Raw genomic sequence first — 22,834 nt, forward strand, 5'->3', positions numbered from 1 at the left:
AAAAAACAACCAAAGGTGAATTAGATATTACGGAAACGAGTTATAGGTAAGAGAAAACAATTAATAGAACAAAATGCGGTGATGAACATGAGCAGACGAAGAGAGCTCACTCATTGACTCGGTGTTATAGATTAATAAAAAAGCGGCGCCCAGTCTAGGTGGACATTAGAGGCTCCAGCTCTATCGCTTCGCCTTGTCCTTCCCCTCTAACAGTTTCGGGATTTTTTCTCCTCACGAAAAAATTTGAACTCCTTGGCCTCCTTCTTCCCTTTCTCCATGTTCACGAGAGACATGATCACCAACGCTAGCAAGAACATCCCAAAAATGAATATCATGCTATATCGTAGCTCGTGTGTCGCTTGTGAGATAACCCCAATGACGAGTGGGCCTAGCCAGGAGGACCCTTTGTCGGTGATTTCATAGAGGGCAAAAAACTCATTTTCATAACCCGATGGGATCAGCTAGCAAGGAAACTAATTAGTCAATGCGGGGCTCAAGCCAGGAGCTTCCATATTCAAGACGAAACAGTGGAGGGGGGATCCATACCTCTGCAAACAAAACTCGAATGTACGACTGGCTGGCGCCCAGCAAAAGCCCATGAACCCCCGCGACCACATATAGCTCGGGGATGCTTTTTAGTCCAATGGGCAGCGCGAACCCAAGCAGCCCGTACACGGGCACTAGCAGATAGAGAAACATGAGGATCATCATCATCGACTTCGTGCGCAGCTTGGTTTTCCTCTGGATAAAGAGCCAGAAGTAATTGCCAAGCATTGCAACAAAAGGAATTTCCAGCGCGGCAATAAGGAGCTTAAGAAGACAGAAATCAAAAAGAATTAGGTGATGGCTATCGGTATTGGCTAGATATCAAGGAGATAGCTACCTGAAGCTGAGTCATTCCGATGGATTTTTTGCCAAAAAAGACGGCAATCGTCACGATCGTGTTGAGAGCATCACTGAACAGGAACCAGGTAATGAGCAGTTTAAAGGTTTCGGACAACATCTTGGCGTGTCTGAAGGTTTCGAATGCTATTCAACGACATGAAAACATTACATGTCAGACATGCAGTCTTTCATCCACAACTCAAAAATGAACTGTACTCTTCTTCCATGAATAGACCACAAAATTCGTGTCTCGTGGAAGCGGAGGTCCCGGCCGGGGTTTCAACCACAGAAGAGTGAACGTCATGAATCCTGCCCACCAGACCCCCGTTAGAGCAGTTGCGATCTGCATACTGTAGATGGTTTGTCCAGTGACATAGACCAGAATGGCTGCCAGTAACAGCATAATGACTCCGCCCAGATATCCCAGGGCAAATCCGACTCCTGAGATCTTATTGCAAACTGAATCGCTAATGGCGTTCACTTCGGTCTCGCTGAGCTCTCCCTCACGGCGTGCTGAAACGACGTCGGGATGGTGGCGAGTCAGGATCGGGAGAAATGCGTACCAGAAGACAATGGAGGCGCCATAGAAGACACCACTAATTATGGTTAGGGCGGCGGCGAGTGGATAAAGCGATGGGGAGCGCACAGCAAGGAAAAGAACGAGCGAGGCCGCTCCCAGATACGAAAAAATAAGGAGGAATTTTTTGCGAAAATCTGTATCATTGAAGAGACAGAGGTTGAGGAGGATGGACACAAGCCCCATAGAATGGGAGATACGTACTTCCGTGGTCCGCCAATGCTCCAAGACTTATGTAAACGAATAATTGAATGATGGAAGATATAACAGTGATATAAAGTGCGAACGACGTAGAGTCGACCAGTCCGCTCCCGAAATAAGTTAGGCACTTGTAATCCGGTTTTGTCTACAATGACGCGAGCAAAAAAGCATCAGAATTAAGAGGTCCGAGAAAAAGGAAAATAAGCGGTGCCAATTACGGTATCACACGGGGTCTTCCCGTCAGACAGCTCGACTCCAGCAGCACTTGAGAGAGTTTCCAAGATAATTCCTTGAAACACCGCGCTAAACACGACGTAGAACGGCTCATTGGCAAATCCGCACATATACCATCTTTGAGGGAAATGAGCTCAAGATCAGAATTCATCCATTTGCATGCAAGCAAATAAAATAAGCTACCCCCAGAGCTCACGCTTGGTGGTTATGGGCTCTTCGAAATCTTTTGTCAGAAGACCTAAATCATGTTCATCGTCAATCTGCTTATCTAACTGAAGATTTCCTGTCTCCTTGTTTTCTTGCATGGCCGCTTGTTTATGCGATGTCAATGTACTGAGCGTCAAGCTACCAAGGAAGAAAGGGCTTGAATTTTTTTTTTGGAGTATTTTGAGTGTCAAGCATATTTAGAGTTGAATTAATTGTGCCAGTCGATTGGATATCAAGGATAGCCCCAAAAGAATAGTGGAAGTCAGCCGAATGGTTTTGACCAGGTATTAAAGCTCCGGGTGTCACCAAATAGAAACCGAAATAGAACCCGCCAAAGCATTGTGGAGAATCTCCTAAGTGCTTGAGCAGCAGACCTATCCTGCTTTTGATAAAAGGTGTGCAAGCGACTAGTAATTTATTTATTCAAATGCAACAGGACAGTGGTAAATTCAATAATGGATACAATAGAGAGGCATGCTTCAGTACACTCCGAGACGTTGAAATATAGATAGACTGTCGTGAATTGGCACTAATATTCATACCCCTCAATGAATCTGGTAATCATATCTAGAGCATTTTCCTATAAAGAATAGATGGATATTAGCATCAAACTTTAAAGAATACATCTCATGGATGATATGGTCCTATACCGGTTGGTCCAAGGGTGCATAATGGCCAGCGCACAGGATGATAACTCGTTCCAATTTCCCACCTTTTGCCGCGTATCCGGCCAGGTTTCCGTTTGGTCCGATCCATAACTTCCGTGCTGCATCAGTACGTTTATATTCCTCTGCTCCGTCGTGCTTCAGGGCACGGATCCAGTCAGTATTTGAGGCGACGCCGTCGCGGTAGTCGAATGCGCCCTGGTAGAGCAATACCTTGTAGTGATTACTCTGAAGTAGCAGCTCCACATACCTGGCAGCGGATTTACATATATCAAATCGCATCTCCTCCTTTACAGCGTTATCGGATCCAAAGGATTTTTTCCCCCCCTCCAAGTGGAGAAGCTGAAGGGTTTCAGGCTTTTTCAAAAAGGCAAGCATGGGACGCTTATTAATTTGATCCACCCTCCGCACATCATACCAGTTGACATTCCCCGTCGCGTTGGCAAACACCCCAAACATTTTGTTGCGTGCATTGCGTGCCGCGAGGAAGTCTTGGGCTTGGATATGCGAAACTACCTGGTCTGTGAGGCTTTGGATTAGATCTCGTTGTTCGGGGGAAACGAGTCCTTTAGTTTAATTAAGAAAGGAGGTCAGCATTATAATAAAAATAGACCCAAGAAGAATCAATGAATGAGCGAGGAGGTACCCAGATAATAAGCATGAGGGCCATGGGTCGGCACTTGCGTCAATGGATCGGTCAAACCATTGCCGACTGCGAGGCCTGCCAGCGGGATCAAGTGTTCTTGAGGCCCGTTACCTACTCATTCCAGAGAAGGGTCAATGTCGTCCTCATAGCCGTTGATTCAAGGCAAATCAGCTTCTTACTTGATTTGATCTGCTCATTCCGCCGATGAATAGCATAAGAAAAAGAAGGGACATACTTGCCACCATAGCTCTCGCCTATACCATGTGTTAGCTACGAGTTAGCCGCATCCATTCCCTTGCTTGGTTGAAGAGCTGGACCCACCTGTTATATAAAGAGGCCTGCTCCGTTGTTCTGGATGCAACTCATAGAACTTGTCCATGAAAACGAGCAGATCGTTGGCGACCGCCTCTTGGTTCATAACATACCCCTCTTTAGAGTACTCTGGCTGTCCGAATTCATCATCAGTGAGAGCGTGCTTATAATCCGTGGTGAAGTTTTCGTTCAAGCTACCAAGTGATTTATTTAGGTATGAGTAGCCTAAATTTTACGGTAGTTAAAGTTAAGGAAGAAGAGAGGTTGCAAAATAGCAAAGTCGTACCTGTTCCCACAGGCTGATCTATAAATAGCATAGAATAATGCCTGCTCCATGTGCTGTTACGACGGTGAAGAAGCACATTGTGGTCCACCCATAAAGGGCCATTCTGTATACAAACGGGTCAAATTTTTGCTTGAAGAATAACTTACTCCATGAAATACCTCTAAAAACAAGCCAGTCATGGAAGAAGAGCCTGGGCCGCCTTGGAGCCATCTGCACAACAAAAAAAAAGAGTTGGAGTTAACGAAATGAGGCGGTTAAGGGTGATTCCAAGCATGAAAACACGTACATGATGAGAGGAGAGTCCTGTTTTTTGGGTTCTTCAGCAGGAAAGAACCAGTAAAACCTATATGCAGTAGAGATTGTCAGATGCACCTTTGCCCCCACAACCCAATATTACTTACAATGAGGCAAAATTCGTTGTATTTTCGGCTTTCCATTCCCGCACTTTTATATACCCAGCATAGCTCTCAGGCTCGGCTTCTCCATTAGCCATAGGAAGGCCAGTCACTTTATCCCGGGGTTGTAGAGCGTCGGGATGGAACCGTGCAAACGAGATTCGTTGGGGGAACGCGAGGAGAAAGAGAAGGCTGAAGATAAGGAAAGACAAGGCTATGCGTCTCATCTTGGAATCATGAAATTGCTTCGAATGGGGAGAGGAAAGAGGAAGCTTTTCAGAGTCTATTCGGTGTTTGTACATGAGCATATTTTCGCTTGCTTGGCCCTGGGTTTAATACTGCTCTTTAGTGCTGCACACTGAATGGTCAGACGATTAGTGTGGCAAAACAAGATTAAATTCATGATGCGGCTTAGATTGTGTAGAGTGACTGGCATGGGGAGGGTGCATTATATCATGTGCTGATGGGTTATCAGATGATCTGAAAGAACATATTGTCTCCTCGAAACGATATGTAGAATGGACGTAGTCTTTCAACAATACTACACATCTACTTTTGCGTTGACATGTCGATGGAAGTAGTTGCTTAATAATATTTTGATAGCCATCTACTCCGTGAAGCTATGTGCCTGCTTAGAGGGAAGAAGGTGTTTGGAGGTAGTGTAATAATTTAGAAAAATATAGATCGCAGGGCGTAAATTAGTATCTTCAATGTATGGATTCAAGATCAAAAAGTTGCGTGTATGTCTTCATACTTGTCCGTTTTGGCAGGTGAGGACATAACGGCGAAAATGGAAATGCTTATTTATTGCACTGGACTTTGCGCTGAGAGAGAAATTGGATTTCCAAGAAAGCTGACGCGTCGTTGACGCGTGCAGCGAAATTACTAAAGACTCTTCCCCGGTCACAATTTTTGATTCCGATATAATTGCTCGAATTTTTAGTTATCTCTAGATACTCTCCCTTTTTTATTATTATTATACTTCACTGTCGGATTTTAGATTATAATGGCCGAAAGAATATTAGGTAAAGTCTTTATTTATATGGACTTTGTTTATGAAAAAGTATTTATGAACTCCTGGATGCGCTTCTTTGGAATTATATACCGGATTTTAGAACTGCTCGACAATGTAGAGTTACGAATAGCGCTTGCCGATTCCGATGAACAATTTGAGAAGGCATTAGGTACTTATCTCTGTCCGGTGTTGCGAGAACTAAGGCGCCCAGAAGAATCTGTACGACGTAAATCACTAGAGATTCTATCCCACATTGGAAAAAGAGTTCGATCTCGCCAGGCAGTAAAACTGCCAGTTGAAGAATTAGTTGCTCTGATAAGCGATAGCACCATGCCTGCAGTGGTGGGAAATGTGGCAATGATGTACTTGGGGATGGGTTTTGAGAGAATAAGTGTGGAGGTATATATCATTTGCTCCCGAAAATATGGTGATGGCAAACTAATGTTAATTCATAGGACCGTCTGGACTATCTTCCAAAATTAGTTGCTAATATTGCTGAGCGGCCAGCACATCAACAGACATCTCTGCTTCGTATAGTGCTTCCGGTATACACTCATTACATAAAAGAAGGCGTCCATATGAATAATAATCGTTCCATTATATAGGTTTTAAAAGAAATTAAACGAGATCCCATTGTTCCCTCACCAGACCCATACAACTTTACAGAGAAACCAGAGGACGCTGTGTGTCTCTTAGGCATCTTTACTGAGGTGATGCTCTACCATCCGCCTGCTCCAGAACGAAAGTCCACTCCTGGCGAGTCAAGGTATTTTCCTATTGATTTCTTCCGAAATGAAACCAACTCAATGTCCCCTATCAATAGCGCAGAGAAAAAACCTCACATACCGTCCGGTATGAGTCCTAATTCAGTCAAATCCATTACCGATGATGGAAAAGCAAGCTGGACAACAAACATTCAAGAGCTGAGGTCAATCAAGGTTGGTGAAAAGTGTCAGCTCACTTAAACCCTAAACATTACTGATCTTTCAAAGGATAGCTTGGAATTCTACGTTTTATCAGCAATTCTTCTCTACTTCCTGATGATCTTCCCGATTCGGTTATAATCAAACGCTTTTGTATCCTTCTTATTGGAGCCTGTGACCCTTCACACGAAGTTTTAGATTTAGCTGAAGACGGCTTAAAGCGATTAAAAAAGCCGGACTTGGAGGACAAAAAGGTTCTTATTTTCCTCTCTAAAAGAGTAGTTGCTTTATATCTAACAAAAATACATGGATATGCTATATGGGTAGACTGTGGAAGAACTGTATAAACTGTATCAAGGCTCTCTCTTCGGGAAACCGAATCCACAAGGTTAACGAGGATTTTTTTTTTTCGGATTGTATTGAATGCTCACTTTAACCTCGCTCTCATTTTCGGTCACATTTAGCGGCCCAATCCATTCCGGCTTCGGTTTTTAGAACTCCTGCCTCTCCACCACTTAAACATCGCATTCTAATGTATCTTTCAAAATCACGCACCGCCACCAACACTATGCCCGCCATGGTTCAGGTCGCATTCGATTGCCTGTATGGCGCGGAAACTACACCAAAACTCAGAAACCAAGGGATGCACTTTGTACAATGGTCTGCTCGAATGGCCAATTCCGAGATTATCAGACCAATTGCCAACGTTCTGGTGTCAGGAATGCTCAAGTTTATTGAGGAACAGCGGGAGATGACTGGTAATGACGCCGAGACTTTACGAGGGTTTGGATATGTGGCCATTGGGCTCATTACCAAGAGAGGTATGTCAAATGGTCACCGTGGATAGTTGTCTATTTCGATAGAGCCAATGATTTAAGCCCCCTTATTTTTGTAAATATTTTAGTACCAGATATGTTCCGAACTGATATTCCTCTTCTCTCGAATCTCTTTTCATCCGTCTCGACCGAAACTGCCAATGTGCGAGTCTCTGTGCAAGAGGCCCTTTCTCTCATGATAGATGTATATAAAGATTTTACAGAGCAGGTTAGCCAAGAAGACATAAGTCAGGTGGAATCCATACTGGAGGATAATATCGACAAAGTAAGTGTTCAATTCCAGAGCAATATGCCGTGCAACCAATAGCTATTTTTCATGACTAATCTTTTATTGGTTCAAAAGAACGTCCATCAAGCACGATATTCTGCCGTTAAATATGCCACCTCCTTATTCCCTTTCACACATTCTATGGCACGATACCTCTGTCTATTAGCTTCGGCAGATGAAAAGCTTGAGGTTCGCGAGCTAGCATTAGAAGGACTCTCTTTCCCTGCGGTGGTCAACGAGCAGACCATCCCCAACTTCGAAGAACTTGTCTCATTGATACGGTCGAAATCCCCCACTCGATTGGAACGGATATCGGAGCTCTTACAACAACGCCCATCGATGGGAAGGAAATATGTGATGGGATATGAATCGGGTGTGATGCGGAACATTTTAGTGTTCTTATGGAAATTGATCGTGGCAAATGCTGACGCAAGAGCCTTTATGGACGCTGGAAGTGGCGAGATTGAGAGTTCCGGTAGGAGACGCGAAGAGCTGGAGTGGTTGGAGCTGGTACCTCGATCGCGACCACATGTGAAATTATGGATTGCCAGGAGATGGATGCAGGAGGATGGAGGGGGCATAAAAAGCTTCTTGGAGCTAGTTGATAAGGCACTTATGGCTGAACACGCCGGGGATTTTCTACAAAGTGTGTCTGCAGGGTGTCTGTTAGAGCTGATGTCACTTGGACCCGAGGGGGTGTGTGAACGCTACTTTGGACAGGTGGACTGGTTCAAGGTAAAGCTTTATTCTTCATCCGAGGTGGCAGCTCAGACTAATCAATACTCCTGACGGTTAGTCTCGACTAAACTCAACAAAGCAGGAGGCACGGCATTTTATGTCTCATATACTTGGTCTGGTTGCTACCAGTCAACTCCCTCAGAATTCGGCTCGCATCAATGCTTTAGAAGCTCTCCTGCGGGAGTTATTCGACCTCCTTACTAGCCCTTCTACCGCCCGTGCAACGGAACACCGACACGGTGCCACCCTAGCAATGGGTTTCTTAATTGGTCGCCTCACCTATCGCTATCCCAATGAGCAGTTTGTTCCACGGGAATTATTAGAAAACATCGTCCAACAATTCAGTCAACTTTTAGGCTCCAGCATGAATATGCTCGTCAGTGCAGCTTGTATTGCGTTGGCTGAAGCAGGCCGATATGGTCCCCTCCCGCAACCTGATGGCGACGCAAACAGGGAACGAATAGTGGATCCACTGATAGGGCTGGTCAAAAGGGCAAGAGACTCCAAAGTGCAAGAGCATGCTCTCATTGCACTAGGCCACATCGCAGTCGGCGATTCATCCTTCACCTCAAAAGTATTAGAGCTTATCTACTCTCTGCCATCCCTCGTCTCAAAGCAGGTCGAGGTACTCTTTACAGCGGGGGAGATACTTGCTTGCGTTGCTGCTGGTTGGAAATGCTCCAATATGGAAGCCCATCTGGACGTTTCTGGAGCACCCAATCCTGCTGATAGAGTCGGAAGAGAGAAAGGAGACGAGGTGATGGAAGAGGTGATGCATAAACTATTGAACGAGATGCTGCCTACGAATAGCCCGGCCTCTAGGAAAGCTGTGTGTGTATGGCTGTTAGGACTTGTGCGGTTGTGCGATACCCACCCGATAATGCGAAAGGAATTGATCCGAATCCATGAGGCATTTACAATATTGCTCGGGAATAAGGATGGTAAATGACACATTTTTTTTGAATCGAGAAAGTCACGAGTGTACATCTGCATTAACATGATGGCTATTATTTCGCAGACTTTGTGCAAGAGGCCGCCTCAAAGGGCATCGGACTTGTGTATGAGTTGGGTGATGCCACTGTCCGTAAGCATATGGTTGATTCTCTCGCAGGGATTCTCGGTGACCGTGCAAACAGAAAAACGACCGCGCTTTCTGGCGTTACTCCTGACACCGAACTCTTCGATGCCTCCACGCTTGGCTCCGCACCCGACGGCTCCTCATTAACAACCTATCGCTCCCTCCTCTCACTGGCCTCCGACATGAACCAGCCCGAGCTGGTAGTTAAGTTTATGCAACTTGCAAATCACAATGCCCTCTGGCAATCACGCGCGGGTGCCGCATTTGGGGTGACCGCTATCGTGGCGCAGGCTGAAGAGGAGCTGCGGCCCTATCTGGCAGATTTAATCCCGCGACTATACAGGTATCAGTACGATCCAGACCCTAAAGTGAACGCCGCCATGACCAACATTTGGCGGGTACTAGTGAAAGAGCCGAAAAAGGCGGTCGATGAGCATTTCGAAGCAATTATGCGGGGCCTCCTTGAGGGAATGGGGTCGAGGGAGTGGAGGGTTAGGGAGTCTTGCTGCTCCGGAACCACGGATCTTCTCCACGGAAGATCCATGTCGCAGTTGGAACCCTACCTCGAAGACCTATGGAATATGAGCTTCCGGGCCCTGGACGACCAAAAAGAGTCCGTTCGAACCGCGGCGTTCAAGACTTGTCGCGCGCTCACCAACATGACGGTAAGATTTGCGGACTCGGGTGTATCGAATCCCGCGGATGGCCAGCGGATGCTTGGGATTGTCATCCCGTTTTTACTGAAGCGTGGGCTGGTGTCCGATGCGGAGGACGTGCAGCGGTTCAGCTTGAATGTGATAATCAAGCTGTGCAAACGTGGCGGAACCGTTCTAAGGCCATGGGTTGGAGAGATCGTTGGCACGCTGTTGGAGGGGATGTCGAGTTTCGAGCCACAGATCATGAGTAAGTTAACCAGAGGATACAGAGTGTGCCCGATGATGATAGGGCCTAGTGTCTTAACATCCATCATTCTATTAGATTATTTAAGTTTTCACGTGGAACGTTATGACATATCGAGAGAACAACTAGAAACCTCAAGACTCACCGCGGCAAAAATGTCTCCTCTTGTAAATATTCCTACAACCTATCTCTATGTTCGAAAATACTCACCCGATATTGCATAAATAGATGGAAGGCATCGAGTCTTGTATTGATCTTGTTGACGAAGGCACTATGGTATCCATGCGCGACCATCTTCTCAACGTCATCCGTAAGGGTATAGGTCTTCCCTCCAAAGCCGCGTGCGCACGGTTCCTCGTTAGCGTGTGTATTCGTCGGCCGGAAGCTGTACGGTCTTCCGCTGACATGCTCCTCAAAGCAATAAGCGGTGCTATTCTTGATACCTCTCCGGCGGTGAGAAAGTCCTATGCGACCGCAGCGGGCTATGTGGCGCATTTGTGCGGAGATAGATCGATTGAGCGATTCATTGCCCACTTGAAAGGCATCTACATTGGTAACGAAGGTAGATACCGCGTATCCATGGTTCAGGGCTGGTTTGTGCTAACGCCTTCTCAATAAAAAAAGATGAGCAGTTAAGGTCTATTCCCGGAATTACTGTGCTGGAAATGACCAAGCATGCATCTGATCAACTTAAACGTTTCCAATCTACCCTCCTGCCCTTTGTCTTTTTCGGGACGCACGATGCGAACGAGAGTATTCAAAGCCACTGGAAGGATGCTTGGGAAGACAGTATCTCTTCTACTTCTGGATCCATCAAGCTATATCTTGCTGAAATCATGGATTTCCTCTTTGAACTATTTGATGCTAACTCTTGGATCACTAAGCGCCAGGCCGCGGTTACTCTGGCGGATGTAGCCGAGATTATTGGGAAGGATATTGCCCCCTATATGGATAGGGTATTGCCAATGTTAGTGAGTAATTTGTCCGGAAGGGTATGGGAGGGGAAAGAGGCCGTCCTGAGTGCTCTGTGCAATGTTGCTGTCTCTTATCCTGAGTATTTCAAGGACCATCAGGAGAAACTAAACGAGGTTGGAAAGGTAATTGGTATATCATGCAGAGGGAAGGGGGGGGGGGGGAAGAGGGGAATGTGCAGCTAATAAGTCTGGTTTACTTTTTCTAGGTACTTCTTCGTGAATGTAAGAAGAGAAATCTCAAATACAAGCGGCAAGCCATCGACAGCCTCGCTCGTTTTGGTGACACTTTCTCCTCGCCGGCCTATGATCTCTATGCTGAAGCAGCCCCGCTGTTGTTTGATATTCTCGATTCCCTCTCAGACGACACAATGGATATCGACGATGAAGCCGACGATACAGAGCGGAAGCCCCTCCTTAATCTCCTGACTACCAACGTGGTGAAGGCGCTTGGGATGTGTTATACGCGGAAGAGCGACCAACAACGAGAGCATTTGCTGTCGCTGGTGCAGAGGCTAGCGGGGGCGATGAAAGACGGGGTATGGATGGTAAGGAGCGGAGTTCTAGAAGCACTGAAGAAGGTGGCGGAGAGAACGGATGAGGCGGTGTTCGATGAGGAAAACACTAGGGAGATAGTCGGGATTGTGAAGGATGGGATAGAGGATACAAAGGTTTGAGCCACGCGAGCCAATTACTCTTTGCCAAGACAAGACAGAAGCGCTCACTCTGTTTTATTTATTACTTTAGTACTCAGCCATCCGCACCTTAGCATTTGAAATACTATGCCTTTTATCGGAACGTGCACAAGGTTAATTACGTGATAAGAGGAATATGCAATATGCAGCCAAGCCACTAAGCTCTTTTTAATAGGTTCATTAAACCTTAATTTCTCGGCCTTACTCAGCGGCAGCCTAATAGGGGCCTTCCGCATCGCGCAACAGCAAGGCCCGCGGATCGTAGGGGGTCAGGAGCGGGCTGCCGAGCACATCAAGGCGCTGGAGAAGTTTGGGCCGAAGCATCATTAGCTGGCTAGACAGCTTGCGGCCTCTGAGACCTATTTTTGGACCCTGGGTGAGCTTGTGTAAAAATAATTAAGATGTTTGTGCACGAGCACCCGCGAATTCAAAATTTAATGGGTGTAGTTTCTGTTATTTTTATTATTCTATGGTCTTGTTTCTTGCTCGTTTATTTTTTCATATAACAAAGACATTCTTTAATCCGGATATCCAAGTCCATCAACTGATTCATCCTTGCATCCTCTTCCACATTCCCGTCTTCCCTCATCTACTCTCCTGATGTACTCTCCTCCCAATCGTGACAGGCGTCACCCCCTCAGCCCCCCCCATCCGGCGGGTGGTCGCGCTCCCATGCCCCTGAACCCGCCTGAAAACGAATACCCCACCATGACCGGCCCAGAATATCCCATGCAACATCCCCTACTTGCGCAATCGCCAGACTACTCACCCACAAACTACCAGCATCAAGACATGGCTCCTACTGGAGGATATCCCCCCACTGCGTATCCAAACTACGGCAATGGCCACGGCAATGGTGCCGTAAATTATCCACAACAGTATAACAATGGAATGTCCGCGGATTATCCTCCCGGCTCCCCTCATGTGGCTGTAGATGTTCCAACTATGCACTACGGATCCGCCCCGAGACACCAGCCCCGTCGCCATAGAACTGTCAAGAAAATTAAACTTGTAAGTCTTGAATTAATTCAGAGAGAATTTTGCGTTGATTTATTGGTTCATCATTGCACATCACTTAGGTTGATGGCAACCTTGTCCTTGATTGCCCCGTGCCTAGCCGTTATTTGCAAAATATCCCACTTAAAAATGAAAAAGAATTTACACACATGCGCTATACTGCGGCCACCTGTGATCCAAATGACTTCAAGAAGGAGGGCTTTACTTTGCGACAGCCCCTAATGGGCCGAAGCACAGAGCTTTTCATTGTTATGACAATGTATAATGTATGTTTTTTTTTTTCTCTATTGGCTGTTGCTCTTTAGCTTGACCAGCATGATTGAGCACGCGATTTTTTCTCTCAATTGTAGGAGGATGAGATCCTTTTTTGCCGCACAATGCACGGCGTTATGAAAAATGTGGCCCATCTCTGCACACGAGAGCGTTCTCGGACCTGGGGTCGCGATGGCTGGAAAAAGGTAGTAGTGTGCATCGTTTCGGATGGAAGAACCAAAGTCCACCCACGTACCCTCCACGTCCTCTCAGCAATGGGGGTTTACCAGGAGGGTGTCGCGAAGAACGTTGTCAACGGCAAGCCTGTTTCGGCGCATATTTACGAAGTAAATATATTTCATTATTGCATCGTGGGTTCCCTGTATTGACCAGACTCGGTTTCTTTTCTTTCTCTTTTAGTTCACCACACAAATCTCGCTTGATCCGGATTTGAAGGTCAAGGGGTCCGAGAAGGGCATTGTCCCCGTCCAGATTATATTTTGTCTGAAGGAAAAAAATCAGAAAAAGATCAATTCCCATCGCTGGTTCTTTAATGCTTTTGGCCCGGTGATTCAGCCTAATGTGTGTGTGCTCTTGGACGTTGGTACTCGGCCCGGCCCCACCTCTATTTATCACCTGTGGAAGGTAAGGCTTTATATTATTCGTGAGCAATTGCAGAAATATTCAAAGATTGTGCCATCTCCCGTAGGCTTTCGATGTGAATTCAAATGTTGCCGGAGCCTGTGGAGAGATCCGTGCGATGACGGGTACCGCAGGCGTCAACCTTCTGAACCCACTCGTCGCGGCTCAAAACTTTGAATACAAGATGTCCAATATTCTTGACAAGCCGCTCGAGTCGGTGTTTGGCTATATTTCCGTGCTGCCGGGTGCATTTTCTGCCTACCGCTATATTGCTCTGCAGAATGATCCGCACACTGGCAAAGGACCGCTGGACTCCTACTTCAAGGGAGAGCAGCTGCACGGTGGAGATGCCGATGTGTTTACGGCAAACATGTATCTCGCAGAGGATCGTATTTTGTGCTTCGAGCTTGTTGCGAAGAAAAATGATGCATGGGTATTGCGGTATGTTTCCAATGCATATGGTGAGACGGACGTACCCGATGCCGTGCCCGAGTTTATATCGCAGCGTCGTCGTTGGTTGAACGGATCCTTCTTTGCGGCAGTGTATGCGCTTTTCCATTGCACTCAGATGAATCGCAGTGGCCACTCTGTATTCCGCAAGTTCATGCTTTACTTGGAGTTCATCTATCAAAGCTACTCTCTTTTGTTCGCCTGGTTCGGCATGGTAGTGACATCTAAAACTTGTGTTCCAGGGAAGACTGAGACTAACTTTTCGCTACTACATAGGGCAATTTCTTCCTCACCTTTTATTCGCTTGCGGAGTCTCTGATCAATATTGAGCCGCATCCATTCGACTCGAATATTGCGTCCATTATCAAACTCGTTCTCACTTATGTTTATGTTACCCTATTGGTGGTGCAGTTCGTGATGGCCCTTGGCAACAGGCCTCAGGGGTATGTAGATTGAAGCCATTGCTCTGACCTCTTAGGCACCTAATGATTTGATTGGATATTTACCTCACCTAGTTCCAAATGGTCATACCTCACCATCATGATCTTCTTCGCATTAATTATGGCCTACATGCTCTTTGCCTCTGCCTACATCACCTATGTGGGTGTTAAGAACGCGGTGGAAAGTGCGCAAGGCGCTGGCTTCTCCAAATTCTTGGTCTTATTGAAGAACAGCGCGTTCCGTGATATCGTGATATCGTTTGCTGCCACCTATCTCATGTACTTTGTGTCTTCGCTGCTCTACCTCGATGCCTGGCACATGTTTACTTCGTTCGCGCAGTATATGTTCATGATGCCATCCTATATCAACGTGTTAAACATTTACGCATTCTGCAACACCCATGATATCTCCTGGGGCACCAAGGGAGACAACACAGTGGCAACTGACCTGGGTGTAGTGAAATCGACTAAAGAAAATGGCGTGCACACTGCTGAAGTCGCCATCCCGACGGAAGAGAAGGATATGAACGCAGACTACGATTTGGCCATGGCCGAATTACAAAGGAAAGTGGAGGCTCCACCTCAGAAGCGGGATGCAAAGACCAAGCAAGAAGATTACTACCGTGGGTTCCGAACACGCCTTGTTGTCGCATGGATTCTTAGCAACGCTCTCTTGGTGGTGATCATTACGTCTGCTCAATTGACCAGTTTTGGAAATCAAGCCGGTAAGGATTAGCGCGCATGGTTATTTGTCGTAATGTTCAGGTTTCTGACGTATTTTTCTTTTTTTTCCTTTGATGCTTATTAGAACGCTCTGCTGCCTACTTTGCTTTCGTTCTGTGGAGTGTAGTCGGTCTTGCAGCCATTCGCTTTGCTGGAAGCACTTTCTACCTTGTCACGAGAATAGTCCAGTAAACTGGGAAACTGTTTTTGTACTAGTAAAAAGAAAAAATTTATCCATCATTATAGGTCAGGCAAAAGTTAGTTTAGATTTTGATTTCTTTTTTTTTTATTTCCCTCTTTCTTCCATATATTTCTATTAACACCGGCGGCGGGAACGCTATCATAATAATCGTGTATTTCATGCTATTTTTCACCACTTTCCTTCATCTTGAAGTGTGCGTTCTATTCTACTAGAATTTTATTCCCATTCTCCAATTTGAAATTATGCCTCGAATCCCCCGATATGGTTAAATCTGTGATCTTCCTAATTTTGCGGCCAATCGACCACCCCTTAATTTCCGCAGTCTTGAAAATTGGCCCAAAAGTTGGTGGTACAGCGTTTGATTCAAAGGAATTTACTAGCCGGCTGGCCGGTTGAGATAGAGCAATCGAGCCATTTCAATAAAACTGCTTCCCGCGGCCATCCCTTTCCTCCCTCATCTTTACCCCACGGTCGACTGTAGACTATAGGTTTGTTTCTCTGAGAGAGGAAACGTGGAAGAGCAGAATAATAAAAGAAGCAAAGGATAATTACACTGTCGACGGAGAGGGACTCGATGGATAGACGCCTCCTTTCGCGCCCGTTTGATATCGCAAGATTCCTTAGGACTCCTCCACCGAACCCCACCTCCTCCCCGTCCCAGACCTCGATCGCGCAAACTGGCCACACGTCCCCGGTCTCCGAGATGCCTGCGTCAGAAACAATGCGCCCAGCCCAGAACAACTACATGGTCCACTTTGAGGATGTGGTGGAGCCGATCGATCAAGTGTTGAGAGAATTAAGAGACGCGGCAAACGACGACACAAATTACCTGTCCTCATCATATTCGGGCGATACGCAGGTACCGGTGCCTCCGCCCCACGCATCCGGCACTAGTCGAGACAGCGTGACATCTCTCAACTCATCCTTTGTCCCCACTCCCCCTCTGCACACCTCGCTTCCCTCTTACTCCACTTCGAGCCTGGCGAGTCCCCCTCCCATTGACCAACTGAGCTCCCCTCCCCCTCCGCTTCATCACCACTACCATCACTTGCCAAAGGGGATGAACGATTGGGGCGAAAACCATCACACCACCCTCGACATGAACGATGGACACTATGGACCCTTTGGCGATGACCATAACTCACTCCTCTCCGAGAGCATTGATTCTCATCTACGCGAGCGGCTTGAAGCTGGTCCGATGCCTAGTAGATATGTACCCCCTCCACCCCACGCGCATACGCTCTTCCCTGCACCGCCTCCGCCTCACGCCATCATTCCTCGAGAGCTTTCCACTCCACCCATCAACTATGCCGGCGGTCTCCATCGTAGGCCGTGCAGGAGAAAAACAAGAAGGGTTCAGCTTGTCAGAGGGAATTTGGTACTCGACTGCCCCGTGCCCACAAAATTATTACAGGCGGTGGGAAAGAGGGACCACGACGAATTCACGCATATGCGCTACACGGCGGCTACATGTGACCCCAATGATTTTTGCAGGAGCAACTACACACTTAGGCAAAGGCTCTATGAGCGGGAAACTGAGCTATTTATTGTGATTACGATGTACAATGTAAACATCACGCTTATTCTATCGTGTTCTCAGTCGACCATTTTTCATGCTAACTCTTTTTTTATTATGGTTGTTTAGGAGGATGAGGTGCTCTTTTGTCGGACAATGCACGGGGTGATGAAGAACATTGCGCACTTGTGCACTCGTAAGAGGTCTCGCACTTGGGGCCCTGAAGGGTGGAAGAAGGTAGTAGTATGTATTGTAGCCGATGGACGCAAAAAATGTCATCCGCGGGTGTTGTCCGTCTTGGCCGCTATGGGAGTCTATCAGGATGGGATTGCGAAAAACATTGTGAATGGCAAGGAGGTGACCGCCCATATCTACGAGGTAAAATGCTGAAATGAAAAGTTGAAGTGGAAATGAAATTTATTTACTTATTTATGTTTCTCTTCCAAACGTGCAATATATAGTACACGTCCCAAATCGCCGTGGATCCTTCGCTCAGGTTCAAGGGTTCGGACAAGGGCATTGTTCCGGTGCAGATGATTTTCTGCTTGAAGGAGAAGAATCAGAAGAAAATCAATTCCCACCGGTGGTTTTTCAATGCATTCGGCCCTATCATCCAGCCAAACGTGTGCGTCCTACTTGATGTCGGCACACGTCCCGGTAACACGTCCATTTATCATCTCTGGAAGGCCTTCGATATCAGCCCTAATGTTGGAGGAGCATGTGGCGAAGTGTGCACGATGACCGGCCCCGGCTCGATCAACCTGTTAAACCCGCTGGTAGCAGCGCAGAATTTCGAGTATAAAATGTCTAATATCCTTGACAAGCCCTTGGAATCGATTTTCGGCTACATCTGCGTTCTTCCGGGGGCGTTCTCTGCCTACCGCTACACCGCCTTGCAGAACGACTCCAAGACTGGAAAGGGCCCATTGGACTCCTATTTCAAGGGCGAGTATCAGCATGGATGTGATGCAGATATATTTACCGCCAATATGTATCTGGCGGAGGATCGGATTCTCTGCTACGAGCTAGTGGCGAAGCCAAACTCCTCCTGGCTGCTGCGGTATGTCAAGACCGCATTCGGCGAGACCGACGTGCCCGATGCCGTGCCCGAGTTCATCTCTCAGCGCCGAAGATGGCTGAATGGATCGTTCTTCGTGGCAGTATATGCCATCACCCATTTGACCAATATCTGGCGCACCAACCACAACATTGGAAGGCAGCTACTTTTGCATCTAGAATTCATCTATAATCTTGTTAGCCTAATATTTAGCTGGTTCGCTGTGGTAAGACGCCCTATTCTATCCAAGATCTTATTTTTTTTTTCTCTCTTAACGTTAACGGGTTGATATCTTGTCGTAGGCCAATTTCTATTTAACCTTCTACTATGTCGGCATTTCCCTTTCCGACCCCTTGACAGACCCCATTGGGAACAACTGGGGACAACGTATTTTTGAAACGCTGCGGTATCTCTATATTTTCCTTATCATAGTACAATTTGTAGCTGCTATGGGCAACAGGCCACAAGGGTTAGCCATCTTATAAACAGTGCCGCATTTTCGTGCAACTCACGATTCTCTATTTTCTCCAAATATATAGGTCGAAATGGCTATTCACCCTTTCGATGCTCTTCTTTGCTATTATTATGGTGTACATGATGTTTGCCGCATGCTATCTCACGATTATGACCACCAAGCGCTCCATTGAAGATGGCATCTTCAGTTCGTTACAGGAAGCTTTCAAGCATCGTGATTTCCGTGACGTGGTCATCTCAATGTCTTCCACCTATGGGCTCTATTTTGCAAGCGGCCTACTCTATTTTGATCCGTGGCATATGCTCACATCGTTCCTACAGTATATGCTATTATTGCCCAGCTACATCAATATTTTGAACATATATGCCTTCTGTAACACGCATGACGTGAGGTAGGTGTTGGCTTAATTTTAGTCTAATTTTTCATTAGCGATGGCTAACAAGTCGTGAATATAGTTGGGGGACCAAAGGTGATAATCAGGTGAGTATGGATCTCGGAGTTGCTGCTCCCGCAAGCGAGGCAAAAACGGATGAGGTAGAAGTGGAACTGCCAACAGAGCAGAAAGACATCAACGCTATGTATGAAGACGCATTGTCTGATCTTAAGCGGAAGCATACTGATGCTCACCAGGTAATTGCACAAGATTGTCCCATACTTTCTGTTCTCTCAATGCTCCATCGTCAAACATTTGACTTAACGCTTATATACCTTCAATTCAGGGTCGGGATGCGCGTACAAAACGCGAAGATTATTACCGCTCGTTCCGCACACACCTGGTTTTGACTTGGATTGCATGTAATGCCATCCTTATCGCGGTCATAACCAGCCACCAGTTTGATCCTCTCTTTGGTAAAGAGAGTACTTTACGCGGGGGCGCTCTTGGCAATTACTATATGACGGGACTTTTATGGGGGATTGCCGGGATGACGGCTTTCAGATTCTTGGGGAGTTGTGTGTACTTGATCGCATGGAACCTCTTTTGGAGATAGGCCTATTTCATCTCGTTGCGTCTTGTTTTTGCTTTTCGAAGTGATTTATTTTCAAAAGGCCATCCCAAGCTCCAAAAAAAAAGAACTCTTTTTTATTCGTATGTTTGGACCATCTCCTATCCCATTATTCCTTGTTCTATTTTATTTGCCGGTGCCATTTTATTATCACTATTTGATTTATAAATATCTAGCCTTCCCAATTTGTAAAATAGGAGCATCTGCCCGAAGAGTTGTAGCCATGTGTGCCTCAACAACGGCTTTTTTTGTTTAAAACTAAAGCCCTCCAAAACGATCCATTATACATGATTGTTATTCATTCCTAAGCATCGTTTCCTCTTTGTTCTCTTCGTTTAATCTTTTCCGCTTTATATTTAATCAATTTTAATCCCTACCCACTATCTATTGCTTATACGCGCTTGACATGGGATCGGCGTAATGAGTGACGATAATCCAACGAAAGAAGAGAAGAAAGAGGAAAAAGAAGAAAAAAAAGAAGAAAAAAAAGAAGAGAAAAAGGACGACAAGAAGGACAACAAAGACGAGAAAAAGTCCATTGCACCCTCCCTCAATCTTGGCACCGGCCCCATTGTTTCCATTAGTTGGCAGTCACCGTACTCTTATTATTATGGCCAAAACTGGCCCTATTATTCAATGTATTCTCCCTATTATTATCCCGGGTATTTCGGATATTATCCAGGCTGGCGTATGCCTATGGTGAATCCCTGGTTTGGAGGCATGTATCCAGGATATGGAATGTACAATCCTTACGCGATGGGAATGGGAATGGGTATGGGCCTAGGACTAGGAATGGGCGGGTACGGATACCCATATGCATATAATCCATACAATTTGCCGTGGCCACATTACAGTTACTATGATAGTATTATGGGCCACCACCCTCTTGGCGGTCTCTTTGGCCACCATCATCATAATCCTTTCCATCATCACCACGGTTATCCCCACTTTGGTTTGGGAGGGATGGGATTGTTTTAGTGGGCTCTCTTCGTTGCCTATATCTATTTGATTCTCACTAATCGCTATTCCATATATATATCCCCATGATATCTCTTCATACCATGGATCTATTATTATACTTGTTCTTTTTTTTACAAATAATTTAATCCAATTCTTCTGGTTCTTCTTTATATTCCTGACAATAAAATAAAGCAGCGGACCTTCTTTCCTTGCTTTTTGCGTGGGTTTAATTGCTGTGTCTACTATACAAAAAAGAGCCCTTGTAGGGCCATGGGAGAATATCTAAAAAAATTGGCCAGCATAGAGTACAAGATCCCCAAAAGTGGTCGTCATCGCGAGCATATCCTTGGAGAAGGTGCGTATGCTCGTCACAGGGGCGCTTGGGAGGAGGTTAACGCGCACTTTGCATTCTACAGGCTCATTTGATCCCGTTAGGAATACAGTTGGAGATTCGGGCGTCCCTAGAATAATCCGAACGAAAGTGTGTCAACGGATGTAGAAAAATGATTTAGAGTTTCCAAAGAAACCTACCCAAAAGCGCGCTCAATTTGTTAGATAAAGGCTCCACCTCCAATGATCTCTCTAGCCCCTCAACCGCATATTGCATATCAGCTATGTAGGCACCCACATCCTCTGAGCTTTTTGAGTGCCATAACACCAAGTAAGCATCTCTGCGATTCTCAGTCTGTGCGCCAAATATTGAACAGAGGCTTTCTAGTGAGGTATAGCTCGGTATTGTAGGATCAATAACGATGGGACACCATGCAATCAGAGAATAGGGTATATCCGCATCACTCAGGGAACGGCGCCTGCGCTGCAGAGAGTGGATTTTTTTGGAAATGGCGAATAAGAATCGACAGGAACGATTGTATGTCGCGGTGATTATATTGGTGGTGACCAGGGCGAGATGATTCGCGGCAAGTTGGATCTCAATCTGGGTTTTTCGTTTACTCTCCTCCTCCTTCTCCTCTTCCTCTGCCTCCTCCACCACCATCTCCCCCTTACGTTCAATTTTCTCATCTTCTACCACGTCAGCGGGCGAAATATCTATTAAACCCAAATAGTTTGAACAATCTCCGATACAGTTAAGACGATGGGGAGAATCCTTCCACTCTCTCACAGCAGCATGCCCCTCGGACGACTGATGTTCGTTCTCACTTTGTTCATTAAAATGGCGAATGGTTATCTTCTTTGGATGAGTTCTTGAATAGCAGGTGCATATGCGGCCACTAGGAAAATGCTGTACCATGCCAACCATCACACTAAATAAACTTGCTCGGTGGTGATCTTTTTCAGCATGCTCCATGGTTTTCTCAGCCGGTCTTGTGCCTCCAATAAGGAGAGATTGAGGAGCTACAGCCAGCGAGTGAGGTGTGAAGAAAGTCGGAAGGCTAAAGGTAGTCACCCATTCAAAACGTAGAGATCCATCCCAGTGCTATTGATTAAACATGCGCACACAAGGGATGATAGAGAAATAAGTTAGCGGCTCTAGGATTTAATTTTGAAGTATTGAACTAAGGCTTTGTACTTACATTTTTGAGGCCCCATACGATAACCTCTCCCGAGGCACAAATAACGGCTGCCCGATTTCCGGATCCACTCGCGAACCGAAGGGAAGATGGAAAAGTGACATTCAATCTAGAAGCTCGCATATATAACCAGACTATTTACATTTAAAGTTTTCTCTCATTGAGTACCTGTTTTTTGAGCTGCTTTTAAACTCACGTATTTGCCTCCCATCCCCTAACTGTATTACAACAGGCACAGATCGAAAATTGCTCTTGTTGTCGCTCATGAAGCCCATTTTGTTGTCTCCCTCATTCATGTACGCATATCCCCTAATTTCGAAATTGCCCTGGTGTGAAGGCATCAAGGTAACGGCGACGGCTTCATTTGCTTGGAGATCTTGCAGAATGAGGAATCCTTCCGAGTGTATGAATGTCTCATGATCTAGGTGAAGCGACGATAAATCCTCCTATTTATTAACTTATTTAAGAGGGGCATTACAATAATAATGGGGGTTTGGGTTGATACTCTACTTGAATTGGAAGAATATCGACCGTTCCATTTGGGTAGGCAAGGGCCGCTAAAATGCGCGAATTCGATGGCAAAAAACGAGGCGCATGACGATTCGCAGGAGAAGACACAGAATATTGCTTGGAAGAGAGCGGGAAGCGGTACTCCCGCAATGTCATCATGCAATCCTGGTTGTGCGGATTGTGAAGCAAGATCTTTAATATACTATCAATACTCTGTTCGTTAAT

At 46.1% G+C, this 22,834-nt stretch overlaps 7 protein-coding genes across 7 annotated transcripts; 4 read left to right on the top strand and 3 right to left on the bottom strand.

Annotated features, from left to right (window-relative positions):
• Positions 1-206: 206 nt before the first annotated feature.
• VTP21DRAFT_2795 (uncharacterized protein) lies at positions 207-2,202 on the bottom strand (the record flags this gene model as incomplete). The annotated part of the gene is made up of 7 exons (XM_069393026.1): positions 207-461; positions 547-810; positions 884-1,029; positions 1,102-1,599; positions 1,667-1,808; positions 1,882-2,014; positions 2,081-2,202. The coding sequence occupies 7 exons, from the start codon at positions 2,200-2,202 to the stop codon at positions 207-209; spliced, it is 1,560 nt and encodes a 519-aa protein (XP_069250043.1).
• A 431-nt stretch (positions 2,203-2,633) lies between these two features.
• VTP21DRAFT_2796 (uncharacterized protein) lies at positions 2,634-4,710 on the bottom strand (the record flags this gene model as incomplete). The annotated part of the gene is made up of 9 exons (XM_069393027.1): positions 2,634-2,684; positions 2,755-3,335; positions 3,416-3,526; positions 3,595-3,669; positions 3,737-3,952; positions 4,014-4,116; positions 4,172-4,223; positions 4,300-4,356; positions 4,415-4,710. 9 exons carry the CDS (start codon positions 4,708-4,710, stop codon positions 2,634-2,636), a joined length of 1,542 nt encoding a protein of 513 aa, XP_069250044.1.
• Positions 4,711-5,414: 704 nt separating this feature from the next.
• Positions 5,415-12,162, top strand: VTP21DRAFT_2797 (uncharacterized protein; the record flags this gene model as incomplete). The annotated part of the gene is made up of 18 exons (XM_069393028.1): positions 5,415-5,433; positions 5,524-5,822; positions 5,879-5,968; positions 6,029-6,189; positions 6,247-6,361; positions 6,421-6,600; positions 6,674-6,734; positions 6,811-7,167; positions 7,251-7,447; positions 7,526-8,185; positions 8,247-9,129; positions 9,207-10,169; positions 10,245-10,333; positions 10,395-10,728; positions 10,791-11,263; positions 11,347-11,808; positions 11,885-11,945; positions 12,008-12,162. 18 exons carry the CDS (start codon positions 5,415-5,417, stop codon positions 12,160-12,162), a joined length of 5,559 nt encoding a protein of 1,852 aa, XP_069250045.1.
• A 270-nt stretch (positions 12,163-12,432) lies between these two features.
• On the top strand, positions 12,433-15,548 carry VTP21DRAFT_2798 (uncharacterized protein; the record flags this gene model as incomplete). Its single annotated transcript, XM_069393029.1, has 8 exons — positions 12,433-12,843; positions 12,912-13,115; positions 13,200-13,448; positions 13,522-13,746; positions 13,811-14,407; positions 14,470-14,636; positions 14,709-15,358; positions 15,442-15,548. 8 exons carry the CDS (start codon positions 12,433-12,435, stop codon positions 15,546-15,548), a joined length of 2,610 nt encoding a protein of 869 aa, XP_069250046.1.
• Positions 15,549-16,132: 584 nt separating this feature from the next.
• VTP21DRAFT_2799 (uncharacterized protein) lies at positions 16,133-19,595 on the top strand (the record flags this gene model as incomplete). Its single annotated transcript, XM_069393030.1, has 7 exons — positions 16,133-17,125; positions 17,204-17,452; positions 17,536-18,357; positions 18,434-18,600; positions 18,671-18,997; positions 19,062-19,236; positions 19,326-19,595. 7 exons carry the CDS (start codon positions 16,133-16,135, stop codon positions 19,593-19,595), a joined length of 3,003 nt encoding a protein of 1,000 aa, XP_069250047.1.
• A 435-nt stretch (positions 19,596-20,030) lies between these two features.
• VTP21DRAFT_2800 (uncharacterized protein) lies at positions 20,031-20,588 on the top strand (the record flags this gene model as incomplete). Its single annotated transcript, XM_069393033.1, has 1 exon — positions 20,031-20,588. The coding sequence occupies one exon, from the start codon at positions 20,031-20,033 to the stop codon at positions 20,586-20,588; it is 558 nt and encodes a 185-aa protein (XP_069250048.1).
• A 264-nt stretch (positions 20,589-20,852) lies between these two features.
• On the bottom strand, positions 20,853-22,768 carry VTP21DRAFT_2801 (uncharacterized protein; the record flags this gene model as incomplete). Its single annotated transcript, XM_069393034.1, has 5 exons — positions 20,853-21,031; positions 21,102-22,005; positions 22,103-22,208; positions 22,268-22,545; positions 22,610-22,768. 5 exons carry the CDS (start codon positions 22,766-22,768, stop codon positions 20,853-20,855), a joined length of 1,626 nt encoding a protein of 541 aa, XP_069250049.1.
• Positions 22,769-22,834: the final 66 nt, after the last annotated feature.

The sequence above is a fragment of the Calcarisporiella thermophila genome, assembly GCF_041956535.1.
Source record: "Calcarisporiella thermophila strain CBS 279.70 unplaced genomic scaffold VTP21scaffold_15, whole genome shotgun sequence".
In the NCBI taxonomy this organism is placed as follows: Eukaryota; Fungi; Calcarisporiellomycota; class Calcarisporiellomycetes; order Calcarisporiellales; family Calcarisporiellaceae; genus Calcarisporiella; species Calcarisporiella thermophila.